Consider the following 21,274-nt stretch of genomic DNA (forward strand, 5'->3'; position numbering starts at 1 on the left):
ATTCAGATAAAAACACCTGAAAGGAGAATCCTGATGATCTGTGGTGACCCGGAAGTCTAGAAGAAGCCAGCCTAGTAGCTAGCTCAATGCAAGGCTCCACAAGCAGTGCTTTGGGAATACAAAACTAAGCATGTGAGCATGAACTATAAAAGCAGGGGATCCTGCCGGCAGGGATCTGGTCCCTGAAAGGCCCTGTGCAGCAATCACTACACATCTTGGACTGTGAGGGGCAGCTCTTCCACAGTGATACCACATGGCTGTCAGAGATAAAAATCTCTTTCTCTGAGAGTGACAGGAAGGACCCCTTGGGCTACAAAGGCTTCCATAAAGCTTAAAATCCTTACTAACGAGGGCTTTGGAACACTTGATAGGCTACTTGAGAAAAATAAAGCGATGTGTGACTGCACTTGAGAAATCAAACACACAGGTTAAACATCTCCACTGAAATAGATGGACCATAAACAGCTGTTTTCTCTAGTCCCCATTTATGTTAACAACCCCATTACATCAGGTGAGCTGGGAAACAAGCCATCAAGCTAACAGGAAAAGCAGTAGCTCGTTCAGAGGAAGCCCATGACAGGTGACTGAAGAGGAGAAGGCTCATCCATTAAGGCAAACTCACGGAACAAAACGCTGCTGTGCTCGCTAGTATTCCTGTGACTGAGGCCCGTTAAAGCAACATGTTTCTTTCGTATCACCTTTCAAAAGCAGGTGCGGCATTCTTTATTGCCCAGGACACTGTCCCTCTCCCTCTGAGCTCTTGCTGGTTCGCCATTTGCACCTTTCCAAAGGTCCAGTCTCCTGCCTCTCACAGCTGGCAATGTCCTCAGTTTTATGCCACAGCACATCATCATCATCATCACTACTAACAGCAATGGGTCACAAAAGGATTCTACAATCTTTCAGGCCAGGGTCTATCTCTATATTCCCATCCCTCTTCATACTGTCATTCGTTGAAGGGAAGGAGGAAAAAAAGAAAAGGGAGAATATGTCTGCATTACAGCAGAAAAACAAAACAAACCAGAAAGCAGGACTTGGTGGGTGAGCGACTGGTGGCTGGCCACACAGCTCCAGAGCTACTGGTGCTATCATGAAAATGTAATTCCCCTGATAACCATGGAAACCAAAATGAAAGCACCATGGTGAGGGTTGCTCTCTTTAGATATCTAAAAAAAATAAGAGGCCAGAAGCCAGAGAGACAAAGAAATCCAGGCATTCCAGGCCAGAGGAAATCCTTTCCTAAAAGCTCCTACGAAGTGCCATTTTCTCCAGTCTCTAAATCTCACCAAGCTTCCACCAGGGCCGGAGACCTGACCAGGATCAAGAAACAATTCAAGCCTCTTTTGTGTGCTGGTCCCCTGGGGCCAGCTGCTGTGAGGCAAGCTCCCTGGGAGCTGGAACTTACTGTTATCATAAAACATACTGCGAAACAGCAGAGGGACACACGGACACATGAACATACACACACACACATGTGCACAAAATAAGACTTTTATATAACCCTAAACTAACCTAGCTCGCTATGGAAAGAGCTCCACAGGCAGAGACACCATTGTCTGGTTCACAGCTATCTCCAGTTCCCTGTAGACATACAAACATGCAGCCAGAATAAAGGAACAGTTGAGTTAGAGCATAGGGAAGCTCAAGCATTCTTTCTACTACCCAGGGCCAACAGTGTTGAAGTCTGAGCAAAATCCAAGTCCTGGCCTCATTTTTGGTCCAGTTTCTCTATGTGCAGGAGACAGCTGGATTACATGGGCTCCTAGGCATCTTCCAGTAGACAGTCAATCCCTCTACTGTGCTTTTTTTGGTGGTAGCACATGCCTGGCAGTTTTCTTCCCCTCAGAGGGAATCTGATACCCATCTGCTCAAGTAAATTAGCGTTCCCATCCTGCCTGACTCATTCAGTAGGAACAACAGGTTCACATGCCAATATGAAACAGAAGGCAAAGGGGGCCTGGGAAAGGGGAGAGGGTTCTACAGCCAAAAACGGTACTGTTTTCAGGATCACACACACAGTGGCCGGTGTCTCTCTTGGAGTCCTCTCTAGCTTGCCATTTTAATAATGCTCAAGCCGAGAGCACTCTCTAAGGAGCCCTCTGGCCCCGCACTATGCTCAACTCTTCATACTTAATCCTCACAGCAACCTCTGGCCGGAGTATTCATCTCTTCTTTTAACAGAGCACCATCGACGTGGCTCAAGGTTGCCTGGCTAGGGGGTGGTGGAAGTAAGAGCAACTCCGGAGTTCTGGCTCTCCCAACAGCTTTGCCATCAGTTCTTCGGTGCGCGCGAGGCCGGGCAGAGGTTATCCCTCTTCCTTCAAAGATTTCTAGAAACCGAGTCTCGGGCGACTTGCTAAAACTAGACCCACTCGGTGCTCCACTGCACACTTGGTCCTGCAACCCGGGTGACGGCTCGCAAACCGCGAAGTCCAGTTAATTCTCTCACACACTCGCAAAGCCCTGGGGCTGGAGGAGACCGCGGGTGGTCGCAGGGGGAAACCGAGGCACAGCTCTCCCGGAGCTCCGGCGCCCGAGGCCCCACCTCCCGCACTGCCCGGGGCCGGGGACCCAGCACCCCAGCCACACGCTGGGCCCACGGCGGGGCCGAGCTGGCCGGTAACCTGGAGCATCCGCGGGCTCCCGAGAGGCCTCCGGGGCGCGCCGACGAACCCGCGCCTCTTACCTCGGGGAGCGGCGCTGCGGGGCTGCGGCCGCGACGCCCTGGAAGCCGCAGGGCTGCCGAGGACTGCGGCGCGCAGCCAGAGGGACCGAGCTCGCCGCCGGCCCCGCCCCCGGAGGCTGTCACATGACGCGGGGGAGGGGCCGGCGGCGAGCGCGCGGCCGCGGGGGGCGGAGCGCGCGCGGTTCCGCGGAGCGCGAGCCTGGCCTCGGCAGGGGCAGGAATAGCACCCGTGGGCGGCCACTGCGGGAGGCTCCCAGGGGCTCCTCGTGGATCTTTCCCAGCGCCACTAGAGACTAACAGCACCCTGGGCTCCGGGCGGATGAGCGCGGGGAGCCGGGTTCGCCCTGCGAAAAACTGACCCTGGCTAACAATGCATGATGTATCTGAATAATACATCATGTAATAATAATACATGATGTATCTGTATGGTACTTGTTGAGGCAACTACTAGTTACCTAAGGCCCAAGAGAACAAAGCGGTGACGGCTTCTGTTCTGAAATCCATTCCGTGGTGGAGAGGATAAACGTGAAAAGCTATGTAAGTCCACACGTGCTTAAATTTATGTGAGGTACAGGAAAAACTAGGGGTTGAGGAATGTGATGATAGCTCTATGAAAGAGGTCAGAGAAAGCCTGTGTGAGAAAGCTCACGCGTCAAGGGAGGTGAGACCGCTTCTTAGAGAAATGAAAAATGTCATGTTTAAAAAAAAAACAAAAACGAGATTCTTTATTCTTATGTGTTTGTGTGTGTACCTGATTTACGTGCACCTCACGCATGCAGGAGACCCCGGAAGCCAGAAGGGAAGCTGGATCCCCTGGGACTTGAATACAGACAGTTGTGAGCCACCAAGTAAGTGGATCCTTTGTTAGAGCAATAACCTCAGTATTTCACAAACCATGATAAAGGTTTTCCTTTATGTACGCGGAAGCCGCAGGAGGGGAGGAGAATTCGGGTGTTTGTCACTGTTACTCTGCAGTGAGAAGACAAGAGAGGGAGAGCGATTGGACTCCGGTACTGTAGTGGATGTGGGGGCGCACAGGGTGAAGACAGTTTTGCAGTGGAGTCAGTTTGGGGTTATGAAAACACTGGGGGGAGGCCAACCTTCTCGCTTAACCGACCACCGCAGCCTCAGGAAGTGCTCTTTGCAGAAATGGAGCTGTCATAAGAGCAACACAGACAGGTGGAAGATCAAAACCTGTTTTGGAGTTCTTAAATGTGTGATACCTTAAATGTGTGTAGCGTCAGGAGAATCTATTTTGCCGGAAGGTGGTAGGCACTGGCTGCTCTTGCACAGAAACCGAGTTTGATTCTCAGCACTCACATGATCCCTTACGACCCTCTGTATCTCCAGTTCCAGGGGATCTGTCGCCCTCTTCTGGTTTCCTCGGGTACCAGGCACACATGTGGTGCACAAACATACACAGAAAAATCACCCGTACACATAAAATAAAGAAAAAGAAAGAAAGCCGGGTGTGGTGCGCGCCTTTAATCCCAGCTCTTGGGAAGCACAGGCGGGCAGATCCAGGCCAGCCTGGTCTGCAGAGTGAGATTTAGGCCAGGGCTCCACAGAGAAACTCTGTCTCAAAAAACCGGATGGAGAGATGGATGGATGGATGATACATTGACTCAGACCTCTGTAACCACAGGTGTTTCTCCCACACCCAGTTCCTGAAATAACGACCCTGAGACTTTATTTTTATGAAAAACTGCCTAGGCCATGCTCGTTCCCCACCTCGCCTTTAACCTAAATTACCCATTTATTCTATGTGTTCTACATGGCTAGTTACCTCTCCCCAGTTTCACACATTCATCTTCTCAGATTCTTGGGACGAATCTCCCCCAACCTCTGTCTTTTTCCCAGAGTCCATATCTCTCGGCCGGAACTCCCACTTCCTATTTCCTGCCTCAGCTAAAGGGTTGCTAGCTTTTTATGGACAGGTGATGCTTCCATACAGACACAAGAGATTCTTTCTACAGACTTCTGAATTAGAGAAGAGACTGTCGGGTGCGGTAACCTAACTCAGAGAGACTGTTGAGAAAAGAAGTTCCTATGCCAGACCCCTGCCGTGCCACTGACCTGTGCCATCTCCTGGGCCTACAAAAAATAGTCTGTTAAAATTCATTTCATCCATTATGACTATAGGGTAAATTTGGCAGGGGTTTTTGCTTCATGTGGTTGGAGCAAGTTCAAGGTCTTGAACATGCTGGGCAAATGCTATCCCCCTCACCCACATCCCAGCCCTCAGCTATTTGTTTAAACCCCAAATAAAACACCTAGATCTAAGAACAACAACATAAAGACTGAAAGCTGTGCACCAGGCCCACAGATGCAGCGGAGAGGCCGCACTTAGGTCAACTCGAGCCTACAACAGGACAAACGCACTGCAAAAAACTTGGTGATGTGGCTTGCTTTTGATGACTGGCAAGCCCATCCCATGTCTAATCCATTGCAGAGTGCCCCCATTGTATAAAACCAGCAGGCTGGATATGAATTTCAATGAGCAGTTACAGTCCTGAATTCCTGGATTGGTGCTGTCAATCATTACTGTTTGTTTTGGCATTTCTGTAGAAGAGTCAGGACTTCCAAAGAAGAGCATTACCACAGCATGCTGCCTGCCTTCGTCATCCGTGCCGGACGCATCACGTGCTATGTGGGGGATTGATTTGTAAGTATTAAATGTCAAAACAGTGATGCTTTACTTAAGATTTATTTTATGTGTGCTTTGGCTACATGAATGCCATGTACAAGAATAGCATTTGTAAGCAGTTGGTTGCTCTCTTCTTCGTGCCCTCATCTGTCTGGTACCGGCCTCCATCCCATCATTTGCACAGTGTTTTTCTGTTTTCAAATTCTGTTGACTTTTCTCCTTCACTTGACTACATTTTATCTTGCTCATTTTAGCAGCCTGGCACATAATTTGTATTTACAGCAAATGAATAAGGGGATACTCCGTCTCCTCAGCTATGCAAGCTTTTGCTTTGTAGAAAGATTAGACTCGGGCAGAATCATTTGTCCAAAGTTAACCCAATGGCTGTCATCTTTTTTGGCTGCCTGTGGATGTCAACTTTCTTCCACATCTGGGGTGGGGGTCATATATGGGGGTTTGTTTATTGGTTTTTCAAGACAGGGTTTCTCTATGTAGCCTTTGGCTGTCCTAGACTCACTTTATAGACCAGGCTGGCCTCAAACTCACAGAAATCTACTTGCCTCTGTCTCCCTGAGCACTGGGATTACAGGTGTGGGTCACAGCACTTAGCTTGGGGCTGCAGGATCATCATTGATGATGTTGTTAAGAAGCAAATTATGTGCTTTGTTATGGAAGCTGAAGGTCTAGATTTTTTTCCCATGTAATCCTAATTTTACAAATAAATATTCCCCATACAGAATTGAGGCATATATTCTATATAAAAACATCTCTGGAGCCTGGTGTGGTGGCACATGTCTCTAATCCCAGCACTCAGGGAGGCAGAGGCAGGTGGATCTCTGTGAGTTTGCGGCTAGCCTGGTCTACAAAGTGAGTCCAGGACAGCCAAGGCTACACAGAGAAACCCTGTCTCGAAAAACCAAAAATAAAAACATCCCTGGAACATGGTCAGCAGCTTGGCTAGCGCATCATCGGGTGCCACAAAAGCTGTCAGCTTGCTCCCTCAGTGGTGTACCTAACGGCCAACAGACCAACGGTGCTGTTCCAGGTGTCTGCCATTCCAGGCTGATTCTCTAGATCTCTGGTGGTCCTGAAATTCCTTTCATCTTTTTAATAAAGTCCTTTCCTAACTACTTCCAAAATTGGATTTTGATGTTTGCAACTAAAAAGTCAGACTCACAACATTTTTATTAAGCAGCTGAGGCTGTTACCCAGGACAACGAACTCCACAATTCATTGCATGTTCTTTCCACAAGCATAGCTCCGTGGTCCAGCAGTCCACAATTTTACATTAAGTATCGATATCTCTGTATCAGTTTAACAGAATTTGTATGGAAGCTGAAAAATAAACATTTTGAGTGGCTGCTTGGAGGGGGCGGCTGCCAACGGAACATCCAGTTTCAAAGACAGAAATATTGTGCATCTGCTATGGAATTCATTCTCTCTGTCTCTCTCCCCGGTATGTGTGTGGGTGCGTGTTTGTTTGTGCTGTGTATGCATGTGCATGGGCGGCAGGGGGACCAGAAGTCACCAGAGAGCATCTTCCTCAATCGCTCTCCACCTTTGTTTTCCTTTATTGAAAACAGACTGTCTTCTCATACAATATGCCCTGGTTGTGTTTCCCCTTCCTTTCCTTCTCCCAGTTCCTCCCCACTTCCCTTCTCGATTGCATCTACTCTCTTTTCTCTCTCATTAGAAAAAAACCAGGCCTTTTCCCTAAGGGATGATAATAAAATAAGTTTTGAAAAACTTATCACATCACAGTTGTACAGAAGGAAAAGAGCTCAAGAGACGGCACAAGAATCAGAAACTCGCTTGTTCACACACTCAGGACCCCCAAAAAAACTCAAAACTGACATAATGTATCTGCAGAGGACCTGGTGCACACCTGTGCCTGCTGCCTGCCTCTGTGAGTTAATAAGCAGGTGCAATGGCGCACGCCTTTGATCCCAGCACCCAGAGAAGCAGAGGAAAGTGGATCCCTGTGAGTTTGAGGACAGCCAAGGATACACAGAGAAACTCTCGAAAAGCCAAAAAAAAAAAAAAAAGCTTTGCTAATGTCCACTTTGAGAACATTGTTTTCTTGGTGCATCCCCTCTGCTCTTACACTCTTTCCACCTCTTCCATGGGGGTTCCTGAGCCCTGAGGGGACGGATTCAGTAGGCACATATCCTTTAGGACTCTGTGCCAAGGTCTCTCTCTCTCTCTGCATATCTGTCTGTAAATCTCTGTATTTGTCCCCATCCGTGGCAGAAGGCAGCTTTTCTGATGCCGAGCCAGGCACTTATCTGAGTATAGCAGAGTTTATAATCTGGTCATTGAACTTTCTGTCTTTCCAATGCTGTATTACAGGCTTCAAGCTGCCACTTATACTAACTTCTTATGAGGGTGATGGTCCTCTTGTACAGCAGACACTCATGTTCTCAGCCCTCTTCTATAAAACCTAAAAACAAAAACAAAAACAAAAACTTCCTTTTTATTTTTGGTCTCCAGAGACATGAATGGAATATGAAAATTACCAATGTAACTGAAAAGTGTGGGACTATGGAGCATCTTAAGGCCTATCTTTGGCCTTAGCAGAATAATAAAGCTGTTTTCCCATCTTTCTGTGGTGCTGAGGATCAAGCAGGGACTCAAGCACAGCAAACTCTCAGCTACTGAGCTATAATCTGACCCAGGCCTGTTTATTTAGTTTGCTTGAGACAGGGTTTGACTGAGTAGCCCTGGCTGACCTGGAACTTGTATAGACTCGGCTGGTGAATCAGAGATACACCAGGTTCTGCCTTCTGAGTTCTGGGATTAAAGGTGTGTGCCCCCTTGCCAGGCCTCGAATTATTTCTGAAGAGTTGTTGATTTAATTAGGAGTATGTGAATGTGTCTGTATGTGGCTGTGTTCATGAGCTCAGTTGCCTGTGGAGTCCAGAAGAGGGCACTGGATTTCCTGGAACTGGAGTCAGCATGGGTGCAGGTAAACAAGCCTGGGTCCTCTGCTGTTGTTACACCTTTTAAAAAGCTCTTTCATGTTTCTTATCTTTTTCTCCCTACTCCACCCCAATCCCTTCCAACACCCCAACACCAGGTAGGAGAGAAAGGGTTAGTGGGAGAAGGGGCACAGTTCTCTTTGCTATGTGTGTCCCTTTACTTCGCTAGTCTACCTTTCCCTTGAGCTCCTCCAAACCCATGAGTGCTCCTTGCTCCCTTTCCTAGAATTCTGCTTTACCTGTGTCCTGCCAGCGGCTTCTGTGTTGTTCCCAGAGCCCCTTCCAGAAGGGCCCTTCCAAGCCAAAAGGGAGCTCTCAAGTGTCCAGTTGCTATAGAAGAAATCTGTAGCTCCTCCTCTATACCCTTAATAGACTGAACCATGTTATGGGGTAAGGAGCTCCAAGCCAAGCCAGTAGGGGCCAAACTATTTCACCTTTAAGGTGGGACAGCTCAAGTACACCCAGCTGACTTTGCTTCACCCAAGCAACATACCTTAAAATAGCCAGGAACTTTACATTCTTTAGCATTCCTACCTTTGGAGGCTTTTGGAGGCACACCCAAGCTGGATCTCTTCAGGACACACATACTTGCATCTGCCATCTATTTCCTGCAGCACACTGCAATTTTATTATTACAATCCTTAACGAAGAGGTGCCTGGACCTGCAGTGTGCGCACCAGCCAGCAGGTGTCAGCCTGGGACCTATTCCTCCAGAGGGAAGCATGAAAACAGAAACAGCAAATTTCTGAAGGCCTTGGCGGCTTCTTCTCTTCTGCCTACTTCAGGCACGCTGCCTCCCTTCTTCCTCTGGACGTTTCTACCTCAGCTTTCTCCAACAGTCTCCATTCTTTCTCTGGCCGAGTGCTATTGGTCCAAATCTTGCTGTATCTTCCAAACAGAATCCTCTATGCTTCTTCCCCAACCAAAGATGCTACAGGCTATTCTTTTCCATCTTCTCACAAGTACTTGCACTTGGTTCTCATAGGAGTTTATATAATGATGTAATCAGAAATGAGGAGAAAAGACATAATGTCTGCTGGATTCTATAACACTTTCCTTTTTCTGTTTTTTTTTGTGCAGCCTTGAACTCATATACACCTACCTGCCTCTGCCACCCAAGCTTTGGGATTAAAAACATGGCATGTATTCTCTTTAAAAAAATATTATCTGTGTTTGTGGCCATGTGAATTTATGTACAACCCACACATGCAGGTGTTTGTAGCCAGAAGAGGGCATCATCCCGAGATCTGGAGTAATTGGGCTGTGAGCAGCTATGTGGGTGCTGGGAACCAAACCTCTGCAAGAGCAGTAGATGCTCTTAACCACTGAGACATCTCTCCAGCCCTGTAAGACTTTAAGGTCAGAGACCTTGGCTGTGGTGGTTTGAATAAAAATGGCCCCCACAGACTCATGGGGATTGCCACTACTGGGAAGTGTGGTCATGTTGGAGGAAGTGTGCCACTGGGGGTGGGTCTTAGATGCTCAAGCCAGGCCCAGTGTGTCAAGATCTTCCAGTTGCCCGCTGCTCCAGATATAGAACTCTTGGCTCCTTCTCTGGCACCATGTCCGCCTGCACGCCACCATGCTTCTTGACATGATGATAATGGACTATACCTCTGAACTGTAAGCCAGCTTCAAATAAATATTTTCCTATGTAAGAGTTGACATGGCAAACTGGGCATGGTTGCACACTCCTATAATCCCGGCACTCTGGGAGGCAGAGGCAGGTGGATCTTTGTGAGTTCCAGGCCAGCCTGGTCTACAAAGTGAGTCCAGGACAGGAAAGGTTACACAGAGAAACCCTATCTTGAAGTGTTGGCATAATCCCACTGTCTCTTCACAGCAAGAGAAACCTATTATCATTATGGAACTATAGGTGCCACACAAATCTGATATGAAGAGATTTATTTGGGGGAAAGAAAAGAGAGAGTTAGGGCCTGAGTGGGCTATGAGGGGAGAGAAAGAGAAAGAGAGAGACAGTGGGACAGCACAGAAGAGAAAGAGGGGCATGGTGAGGTGCCCTGAGAGGAAAGTCAGAGAGAGCAGGAAAGAGAAGAGAATCTGACAGGGAGAGCTGTTGGGAGTGGTTATATCTGGAGCTCCTGGCCCAGGAGATGTCTTAGAATGCAGGTAGTCAGGTCCCCAAAGGCCCCTGAGGGCAGGCCAGTTGACTTGCCTGCACAACATAATGAAACCCTAAGACAATGGCTGAATTCTTGGTCATCTTCCTACCACTGATGCTTGGTGCACCAGAGGAAAGGAAAGAAATACTTGTGATTGTGAAGCCTTCCATTAAGAAGATAGTTTTCAATATTTGGACATTAGGCTGCACCCACAGAGCCAATACTTTCCTCCTTTAATTCAAGCTGTCATTTATTCAATCCCTTTTATGAGGTAAGACACAGAGAAAATGTGGGACAGAACTTGTATGAAGCAGTTTTTGGAAATAGAAAAAGCCCTCCCCCTCCTGCTATTTAGCAAACTGCCAAAGGGTGAATAATTTCAAGTGAAAGGCTCCCTCCCTATTCCAGCTGTCTTAGTCGTAACTGTGGATTCAGGGAGGAATCCTCTTCCTTAGCTTCAATATGGTGCTCCTACTCTGCCTTCTGGGATACACCTCCTTTCATCTGTAAAAACAGCTCTCTGGAGTCTGCAAGATGTTTCAGCAGGTATACATGCTGACAATCCTGAGGTTCTGAGTTTAGCTGGACCCACATAGTGGTGAAAGAAGAAAGCCAACTCCACAAAATTGTCCTCTGACCTCCACAAGGTTTGCACTAGTACATCTACACAATATAGAGACGTTAATTAAAAACAAACAGCTTCTCAGCTGAGCACTGTGCTGCACATCTTTGATCCCAGTGCTCGGGAGGTAGAGGCAGGTGGACTTCTGTGAGTTCGAGGCCAGCCTAGTCTACAGCGTGAGTTCCAGGACAGCCAGGGCTACTTAGAGAGACCCTGTCTCGACAAACAAAACAAACAAAAACAAAACAACAACAAACAACCCAGCTTCTAAAGCAGTTGAGCTGGGTCTCTGGGCTAAGCACTTGTAACCAGCCCAGAAGTCTTCTCTCGAAGCCAGGTTTCCAGTCCCCTTTCAGCACTAACTGCCCCACCTACCTGTGGCCAGCTGGCTAACCTTGATGCATCTGTCAGAGCAGAGAACCCTTCTGAGAGAGGGCTGCTGCGAAGCTCAGCTGACAGCAAGTGTGCAGAAGCCTCCAACAGCCTCTACCTACCAAGTGCTGGGATTACAGGTGTACCGGCCAGTTTACTCATGAAAGCTACAACTTCTCAGTCTTCCTTTTGCTTCTTACTCCTAAACAGTTATGTAATTTTATAATTGGAAGTTAGTATGAAATTATCAGTTAACCAGAGCAGATCCAGAGCCAGTGACTCGCCTGAATGCTTATGACGGATTTCTGGGGCCGGTCCACAAAGATTCCGCTTCAATAGGCCTTTTGTTAAAAAGCTTGCCAGATGACTTTTAAAGTGCCTTTTGTTTTGGAAGGCACCTCAGCTCTTGACGTCTGAAACTTACGTACCAGGACAGGCCTGATTATACCTAAGCCTCTCTCACAGGGAGCCCACCACCAGGAGAACCAGGGTACGAGCACGCTTCTGGCTCCGAGTGTGCGTTCTTTGATTTGCAGGTATGTAGCCTCTGACAGCTGTTTACTAGTAAGAGAATGTGATCAGAAGATCCATTATGGAGGTCACAGCAAAGATACATTTGCCATAGTTCTTTCTCAATGAAGAAACATGAGTATTTTAAAATATACTAGGGCTGGGCCTGTAGCTCAGTTTGTACGGTGCTCACTTAGGATGCATGAAGTCTTGCTTTCCATCCCCAGCACTGCAAACACATCTGCCAGTCATCTAGCACTTGAGATGTAGAAGACACAAGGGATCTGAAGTTCAAGATTATCTTCCTTGGTTACAGAGTGAGTATGAGACCAAATTAGGATATCAGCCTCAAAAAAACGAAAAGAATGTCAAGTAAAATATACTGTTATTTTCACATGTGCGTTGTAGTTAAGTAAAAGGGGTGTTGAACTCTGTATTATTATTTGCCCTATAATTATTGAGGCGATATTATTTGACCCACTATCACAAATAAAACACAAACACCTGTTAGACTGCCTTATTACCTTGGGCCAGGCAGATATTTCTACCTACATTATCTCAATAAGCTCACCATCCAACTCCCAGACCCAATGCCATCTGCCATAATTATTCTTATCTGGGCTACCTTCTATCCATAATTCCAAGATCCCTGCTTGTATTCTTCACCTGGACCTTTCATGCCATGACTGGAGTCCTTCATCCTGGCCCACTTGGCTTCTTCTCCATGCTAATCCATCAAGGCATCCTCTTCCACCCCTCTTCCTAGCCATCTCTTTACCGTGATTCTCCTGTACTCAAAAGCCTAGGAACCTTAGCCACTCCTACCCCATCTGGTACAGGCCCTTTAATTAACCAATCAGGTTTGTCTTCGGCAGGTTTACACAAGGACAGGTATATCCGGGGAGTAACCAGATCTTGAGTGCCAGCATCAGAACAAACCCCAACACATATAACTGTGAAAGAGCCAATAAAAGTGGTAATTTTGAGTTTTTATTCTTACCCGCCACAGTCCCCAAACATTTTCACACTATCTTTATCATCTGATCATATATTACCTGTTTCTCATCAATCCGAATAATTAATACTTTAGTTTCAAATAATGCTACTTGAGTTTCAGTAAGTAAACCATTAGAGAAAGCTGGGGAGATGGTTCAATGAACAAGAGTGTTTGCTCTAGCAAAGCAATGGTGGCTCATGCCTGTAATCCCAGCACTCAGGAGGCAGAGGCACGCGGATCTCCGTGAGTCCAGGCCAGCCTGGTCTAAAATGTAAATCCAGGACCGCCAAGGCTACACTGAGAAATCCTGTCTCCACAAACCAAAAAAAACAAAAAAAAAAAAAAAAACAAAAAACAAAACAAACAAAACATAGGTTTGCTCCTCAGGTGGAGGCAAGAGAATCAGGAATTCAAGGCAGCCCTTGGCTGCATAACCAGTTACATGGGATTAACTAAGGCTGTCAATATAACTGGTGAGCAGCCATTCAAGTCTGGCAAGGACTAAGGCGTTCCCTGAGACTGGGAATACTCCGCTGTAAAAACCTGGACAGTCTTAGATGGGTGCGATAGGGGGGTCCTAGTCACAGGTACCTGAAAGCTTCACTTCTCCCCTGGCCAAACTTCTCCATTTGCTAGAAGACATTAATACTGACCCATCAAGGTTATTTTTTGGTAATGAACTTAAGTGATTTTGTTGTTTGTTTTCAAGCAATGTAAGCTGGCCTCCAACTGAATGCATCAGGATTGACACGCCGCTACCTCAGCACATCTGGAAACTCGGATTATACTGACTATCAATAACTGTTGTTTACCAAGTGGCAAGAGTTACAGTTATTCCCCTTGACAGGCATTCTGCTACCCTAATTCTACAACTGAAAACTATTCAGAGGTTCACCTACTCCAAGCATCTCAAACCCAGGAGCAAGATCAAATCTACCTTTCTTCAGGGGCAGTATCCATGACCACAGTTTTACAAATTATACCCCCTTAACTAAGAGTAAAGTACTAACACACCACATAGAAGAAGAAGGTTAAGACATACATGCTGTCTGGATAAAGATGGTGTGCTAAACTCACAAATAAGTGTGATGTGTCTGCTCTCTCTCGAGTCCATCCACTAACAGTAAACTGGTTTTGGCCATTTTAAGGTTAAAATCTGAAAGGATAGAGGATGAATGAGACAACAGTTACAAAAAGTTGTAAGTTGGAAGATAAAAAGTCAAGTAGAATTCTGAGCCAAGAGTAGGCAAAACAAAAGCAAAACAAACAAACAAACAAAAATATCCTTTAATATAGGATATTATGGAACTCTGTGGAACTGGTGATTTCAGTTCAGAATTCCCAAGACTCAGGAACTGTTGGTTTCGTGTGCCCTGCAAGTGAGGAGTGAAGAGACATCAAAGTAAGAATGAGTCAGAGATCTAGGTATCAGATGCCGCCTGTAACTCTGCAAGGCTAGGCAACCTCTGCACGATGGGCACCCCTCTCTGTCCTGGGCCTCAGCCCTCTGGCTCGACTCCCAGAACCCTAGCAAGGCCTTCACATAAAAGATTGGAAGAATGTTCTCTTAGGAATGACCAGCTTAATACAAAATACCTACGATATGGACTCAAACATTTTTCTCCATTAAAGGCCTCAAAGCTCTCCCTTAGGGAGAGCAAACACGGACAAGGCTCTACCCACATAGTCACTAACAAAGGTGAAGTGTCTAACGTGAAAGAAAAGGGACAAAAGCCATTTTAGACAACAGACTATGAAGGACAAAGAAAACACAAATAGTTGTATATTGTTCTATAAAGAGAAGAGGGGAAAATAGGAAAAAAAAATCAATAAAAAGACACAGACCTTATAAGAACTAATAAATATATGTTCCAAGTTTTAACACAGCAATCAGGCATCTACACAGTGAATTAAATACAAGTGTGTCACTGTAGAATGGAAGAGACTACCAGGACAATAAATCCTTGTTTCTCAGGGAGAAAAATTAGGCCTCACAGACAGACCAGGAATCAGAAGAGTTTCCAATTTCTTAGCAGCACTCAAAGCCAGAGCCAATGTCACAATGCCTTAAAACACTCAAGGAGAGGAAAGGCCATTTTCAGGTCACAACCATACAGTCTAGGAAGAAACAGCAGAGGCTCCGGGGAAAACTCCCTAGGACAGATGAGACAATGTGGTGCCTAATCAAACCAAATGATGTGTACAGTCTTGGTACAGGCTGAAAAATGAGTTCATTTAGCAGAAACTTCACAGAAAAATGAAAAAATAAGTAGGAAAAGAAAGTGATTGGCCTAACCAAAACCACACCAGGCTGCACACAAGAAGACGGGTGACAAGAAACACGCATTGTGATACAAAGAATGAAAAGAAGCCCAAGTCGTAGTAATACACCAAGAAGCAAGCAGACAAGATCTTAAACAGGAATGGCGCCAGCACCATCGTGCCACTAAGACACACTGGCGGTGCTGGGGATGGCTCGGCAGTTAAGAGTGCTGCTGGTATTGCAGAAGGCTCAGCACCCAACGGCAGCTCCTAACTGTCTGCAACTCCAGTTCTAGAGAATCCCACGTCCTCTTCTGGCCTCCAGGTACCAGGTACCCACATGGTACCCACATACATACACGTAGGCAGGCACATATGCATAAACAAAATACAACCCATATACATTACTAAAGAGTGAGCACGGAAAGTTGCTTAGGAAGACTGATTACCTCTTGGGCCAAAACGCTTAAGAGAACTATTTGATTTTAAACACAGCATTCCTCAACCCCCTTTAATGGTCTTTGTATTTTCAGAATCAAACAGCCATCTGCAGTTCATGAAGACCTTGGCAAAGAAGCAGAACACCACATGCCAGGATTAAAAAACCCACGCTTTCTTCATCAGAACGTTTATTAAAAATATAGACTGAGGGTCTTGTGCTTAAATGTCATTGTGGTGTATGTTGACTTCCATCAAACAGACTCTTCACAAATACACTTTGAACACAGGGTGTAAACAGAAATGACTGCCAAGACAGTACCATTTCAGACTTAAGCCCCGTAGAATTTGAGATTACTTACAATTCCATCAACACTCACAGAGGTGTGTATCACAGGCTTAAGGGCGTACCATGGCCACAAGACATCTTTTCGCACTTCCCAAATAGTTTTATATTTCAGCTATGAAGGTCAGTTCCCAAAGCCCGACTTGTTCTTAACAAGTCGAGTTTTGATGTCCATTTAATCAGTCTTACACCCTTCTGGGCCAATTCATCAGCAGACAGGAAGAGAAACTGCCACCAGGCTCTTCACGCCACACGCCGACTTCCCAATCCTCATATGCTGTCCAATTTCTTTAAGACATATGGAGCTGAAAGAAAAACCCCAAATTAGGCTCTATTCTCTGAGTCCACAGGCTATTTTGCCCCTGGGGGGGGGGCGGGGTAAAAAATTGTGAAATATGGTTTTAAAAACAACTTTCAAACTGTGATCAGACCTGCACTACACGCCAAAAGGGATCCACTGCTTTGCAAAGCTGCCCACCTCGCGTCACTCAGCCACCAGGGCCATCAAGTGAACTTGCCCGTACAGTACTGCACTCTTCCTTCAGTCCTTTCCTGTGGGGACTTTTTACCAATTTTGCACTACAAGGACTTGAACCCAGGGCCCTGCACACTCCTTTACCCCCAAGGTATACCTCTAACTCAGGGCTTATTTATTTTAAAACAGGACAAGATTCAAAAGGAAAACCGATGGGTACTAGGTTCCATTCCTGATGCTGGGAGAAGACACAGGATAGGGACAGCCTCCCCTCCCCCAAGGAATTAAGCGGAAGAGCATACACCTACTGTTTTCTCTGATTCTACCTGTCACCAGCTACTATGCCGGTTTGACTGATCAGCAGACATAGAGCTGAACGGAACACTGAAGTGACATTACTGGGCCAGAGATGACTCAGCATTTAAATGTGTGCGATGTCACTAAAAAGGACCAAATCCCCACATCCACACCTGGCAGCTTACAATTGCCCCGTTTAACTCCAGTTCCAGGGACAAGTGCCAATGCCTCCTTCTGGACTGTGCAGGCACCTTGCTGGCATGGGGTTCATATACAGACACGAAGACAACACATAAATAAAAATCTTTTTGTTGTTTTTTTGGGAGACAGGGTTTCTCTGTGTAACACCCTTGGCTGTCCTGGAACTTGATTTGTAGACCAGGATTACCTCGAACTCACTGAGATCCGGAGTCCTCTGCCTCCCAAGCGCTGGGATTAATGGTATGTGCCACCATGCCCAGTTATAACTTATATATATATATATAAGTTAAAAAAAAAATCTTTAAATAATGACAAATCAGTGCATGTCCAATACAAAGACCACAAAACTAATATCTGCTTGGCAGCTAAGAGGATGAAAAGGTAAAGCAGTTTCAAGAGGCTGTTAGATGAGCAAAATGATTTGGGTGTTTGTATTCTCCAAGACACCCTCTCCTGGCGAAGCCAGCAATACCAAGAGAATACAGCAAAAGAGGCACCAGAGGGAGGCTTCCGTTTCAGCGCCTTTCAGGAGAAGCCTAACTCCAGTGTTCTATGTTAATCTTATTAGAGAACTGGGCTATAAAGCTGCTCGCTTTAAAAAAATAAAATAAAAAAATAAGAACAAAAAACTCAGTGAGCCTAGCCAGGCCCCGCTTTCCAATTTGTCATTGTGTCTTTAACCTTGCATATGTGCCCTTTGAACTCAAGCTCTCATTTTAAAAAAGGGACATAGATCAAGTAACGAAATTAACTTTTGTTAATGGTGACAAAATGCTTCAGGTATTCCCCAAGGAAAAAAGACAATTATTTATTCAGCCTCTGTATAAATAAACACAAAGAAAGCAAATCTTTTTGTATTTCAAAGGCAAGCACACAAGAGAAGCGCCTGGTACCGAATTAAGAGCTCGGGATTCTAGGTGAGGTTCATTCTCTGAATCGCCAAGTGATTTTGGGTCAGCCACGTCTCAGGGACCGTTTCTAGGTTAGCAAAACGAGGGTATGTAGGGATAACCCGTGGAAGCTCCTTCAACACAAGCGTCGGGCGAGCCAAGGAGACTTAACCACACGCCCTCGGCCACCCCGTGCACTTGGCACGTCCTCACGACCCGCAGACCCCCAGGATGCCCGCAGTTGGGCCGCCCTGGACGTCCAAGCACCTCAATCTCCTCAGGATGCTCAGCTCAAGGTCCAACGACCGCGTGCTGGGCTGGGGGTGGACGCGTGGCCTCACGGTCACAGCCCAGAAGGACACTCACTGACTCGCAGCAGAGCCACGTAGATGATGAAGTTCCGAATGGAGGTGATCACGTCCTCGCGCATCTTCCGCTTCATCTCCTCCGGGTCCAGCTTCGGTGCGAGGCCCTCGATCCGGAACATTGCGGCTCCGACCTCAAAGCTTGCAGGCGCCGCACCGCGCTCTCCTCCAGTGCCCGCCTAGCGCCCGGAACTCAGCCAGACTCCACTTCCTGTCCCACCCCTCGTTTTCGTCCTGCGACGGGAACCTGCGAGGGACAATCCTCATCCATCCAGCGTGCGCTTAAAGCAGGGAGACCTGAAGGGGGCGGCCGCGGCCTTAGGGCTCTGAGCCTTGGGTGGATCCGGACTGTAAAGTTGTTTCATGCTGTCAAGTGGGGAGGTATGTGCTGGCATTTATAGAGTACCTATATATAATCTTCATTTCCTGGGTTCAAAATTTAAAACACGCCAGTCGGAAACAACTTAGGAATGTAATTCATTTGCCAGAGCGTTTACTTAGCATATACGAAGCCTTAGGTTCGATCCCCAGCACCGCATAAACCTCTTGTACTGACTGTTTATCTGTTTTCTGTTGTGATAAACACCATCAACGCAACTTAGGGAGGAAATGGTTTATTTCGCCTAACCTGATACAGTCCAGGGAAGCCAGGGCAGGGGTTGAAAGTGGGAAGGAGAGGCAGGAACTGAAGCAGAGACCACGCAGAGACGCTTGGGCAGGCTCAGTAGCAGCCTTTAGTCTCCTACCCAGGACCACCTACCAGGTGGCCTCCTCCGTCAATGTCACAAGGCCCCTCAAACCCACCAACAGGACAGTCTCAGAGAGGCAATTCCTCAGTTAAGTTTTTCTTTTCCTAGGTGACTCCAGCTTGTGTCAAGGTGACAAAAACTAACCATCACAGGGGTGCACATTTGTGATCCCAGCTCAGCAGTTCAAGGTCAGGGTGGTGGCGCACACCTTTGAGCTCAGAACTCAGGAGGCAGGGGCAGGCAGATCTCTGACTTGAAGGCCAGCCTGGTCTACAGAGTGAGGTCCAGGACAGCCAAAGCTACACAGAGAAACCCTGTCTCAAAACCCAAAACAAGCAAACAAAGAGTCCGAGGTCATGGTGGGAACTCAACACTTGTAATCTCAGCCCTCGGGAGACAGAGGCAGAGGAACCACTGAAAGTTTAAGGCCTGCCTGAGTTACAAAATAATTACAAGGACAATCTGGACTAAAGACCTTGTCTCAAATAACAAACGACACCCCCCCCCCCAAAAAAAAAAAAAAGAAATCAGAGTTCAAGGTCATTATCCTCAGTTAGTGAGTTCAGTTTGTGAGTTTCATACCTAGACTTCTAGAAGCCCAGAGAGTGAGCTCTTAGCATCTCCCACTTTATTTCTGTATCCTCATTTTTGGACGTGACTGATCCTTGAATATTCTAATGCAGACCTTGGAATACAGCAAGTGTGAGCCAAGTTCAAATCTGATCAGCATTGTGCAGATGAGAGGAAATTAAGTCCAGCGTGAGAGTTCTCAGACACAAATCGGAATTTTTCACATAATTCAACATCAGGATGTTCTTTTCTTGAGTGCACACTGTATCGCAACAATGAATTGGGGATTAAATAAGAACACTAATTTACTATGCAATCAATTGATAATATTAGAAAAACGACCCTACCCACCTTCCTGACTGACAGTGCCCTGGGGTTAGGGAAGGAGGGAAAAGCTCTTCTGCTTAGTCAAGCCTTAGTAAGTATTTGCAGCTATAATTCACACAGTGGACAAGCAGAGGCAGCCGAGGTGTGGGAGGGGCTAACTCCTAAGGAGCAGCCCCAGCCAAGCCTTCACAAGTGAGTGCTGCAGAAGGAACCTGGAAAGGTCACGCTTGACAGTGCCTCTCACTGCCCGCAAAACCAGGGGCAAGTCTGCTTCATTGCAACTTCACTTTTTTGAGTAGTAAGAGAAAGGTATATGGTTAGATGCTCTAAGGTCCCTTCCACTTCTAACAATCTGTGCATTTTGAAATCTGTTTGTGTCACCGAGGAGGGCATAATAGTTTGGAGTGTGTGAATGTCAATATATCAGCACGTGTGGTCAGATAGTGTGCTGCCTAGATTTTTGTCAAGTTGACACAAGCTTAGATCATCTGGCACAAGGGAGCCTCAGTTGAGAAAATGTCTCCATGAGATTGTCCTGTGGCCAAGTCTGTGGACATTTTCCTGATCAGTGATTGGTGTGGGAGGGCCCAGCCCACTGATCAGTACCATTCCTTGACAAGCGATCCTGGATTGTAGAAGAAAGCCTGCAGAGCAAGCCAGTAAGCAGCATTCTTCCTTGGCCTCCGCTTTAGTCCCTGCCTCCAGCTTCCTGCCTTGAATTCTTGCCCTGGTTTCCCTTTGTAATGGACGACAGCTGTAAGCTGAAATAAACTATTTCCTTCCTAAAGTTGCTTTTGGTTATGGTATTTGCCACATCAATGAGACCATACTAAAACAGATAACAAAAGAGCCAGTCTGTGTATTATCCAAGGTAGGAAAGAGCGTAACAACAAGCAGATCCTGCCACATGATGGTGCAAGCCCTTAACCTCAGTATTCAGAGGCAGAAGTGGGACGATCTCTCTGAGTTTGAGGCCAGCCTGGTCTACAAAGCAAGTTCCAGGACAGTGGAGGCTACGCAGAGAAACCCTGTCTTGAAAAACAAAACAAAACAAAATCAATAAGCAGATTTGCACCTGAAAAGTGAGGCAATACAGATTGGGAAGGAAATAATTGTTAATTTAATTACATAATTCCAGTAACTTAGACTCCAAATACTGACCTAGTTTTGATGTGGAAATACTTTTTCCCCCCAGTTACTGAGATGCTTTTGAGTAGTTTGGATTCACAGAACATCAAAGAAGATATTAAATTAACCAAAAAAAAAAATGCTTCTGGATGAAAAACAAACAGATTTTTAACATTTGAATATTGTGTTTATCCAATGCTCAATTAAAGAGGCACCTGTTTATGTCCGTGTAGAAAATGGCTGATCTGCTAAAAGGCAGTGTGATTCTTAGATTTATTTTTTATTTTACGT

The 21,274-nt window shown here is 46.3% G+C and overlaps 2 protein-coding genes and 1 long non-coding RNA gene across 8 annotated transcripts in view; 1 reads left to right on the forward strand and 2 right to left on the reverse strand.

The window, feature by feature from the left end:
- Positions 1-2,801, reverse strand: part of Fbxo10 (F-box protein 10) — a 45,253-nt gene extending 42,452 nt beyond the window's left edge. Inside the window, exon 1 of one of the 2 annotated variants that reach the window (XM_060379857.1) lies at positions 2,687-2,801. The gene's annotated coding sequence lies outside the window, so the exon portion shown is untranslated. The remainder of the gene's footprint in view (positions 1-2,686) is intronic. The other variant, XM_021653978.2, reaches the window with a different exon arrangement.
- An 84-nt stretch (positions 2,802-2,885) lies between these two features.
- On the forward strand, positions 2,886-15,841 carry LOC132653039 (uncharacterized). Of its 5 annotated transcripts, none has more exons than XR_009590679.1 (6): positions 2,886-3,223; positions 3,466-3,534; positions 5,255-5,351; positions 11,894-11,964; positions 12,166-12,255; positions 15,731-15,824. It is a non-coding gene; the product is annotated as an uncharacterized LOC132653039 (long non-coding RNA). The 5 variants fall into 5 exon arrangements; XR_009590677.1 differs by lacking the exon at positions 15,731-15,824 and adding an exon at positions 12,814-13,304 and having other exon boundaries at positions 11,823-11,964; XR_009590676.1 differs by lacking the exon at positions 15,731-15,824 and adding an exon at positions 12,814-13,304.
- On the reverse strand, positions 15,810-18,420 carry Tomm5 (translocase of outer mitochondrial membrane 5). Its single transcript, XM_021653980.2, has 2 exons — positions 18,211-18,420; positions 15,810-16,286 (listed from the first exon to the last, which is right to left on the reverse strand). Exons 1-2 carry the CDS (start codon positions 18,329-18,331, stop codon positions 16,252-16,254), a joined length of 156 nt encoding a protein of 51 aa, XP_021509655.1. The 5' UTR covers positions 18,332-18,420; the 3' UTR covers positions 15,810-16,251.
- Between the last annotated feature and the right edge of the window lie 2,854 nt (positions 18,421-21,274).

This window comes from Meriones unguiculatus, chromosome 3 (genome assembly GCF_030254825.1).
Source record: "Meriones unguiculatus strain TT.TT164.6M chromosome 3, Bangor_MerUng_6.1, whole genome shotgun sequence".
Classification (NCBI taxonomy): Eukaryota; Metazoa; Chordata; class Mammalia; order Rodentia; family Muridae; genus Meriones; species Meriones unguiculatus.

Excerpts from the sequence above, each read along its gene's own strand:
- Tomm5 (XM_021653980.2), bottom strand. The coding sequence starts at position 18,331 with ATGTTCCGGATCGAGGGCCTCGCACCGAAGCTGGACCCGGAGGAGATG. Across the intron at positions 16,287-18,210 it reads CGTGGCTCTGCTGCGAGTCA|CTCCATATGTCTTAAAGAAA; the intron begins GTGAGTGTCCTT and ends TTTTTCTTTCAG.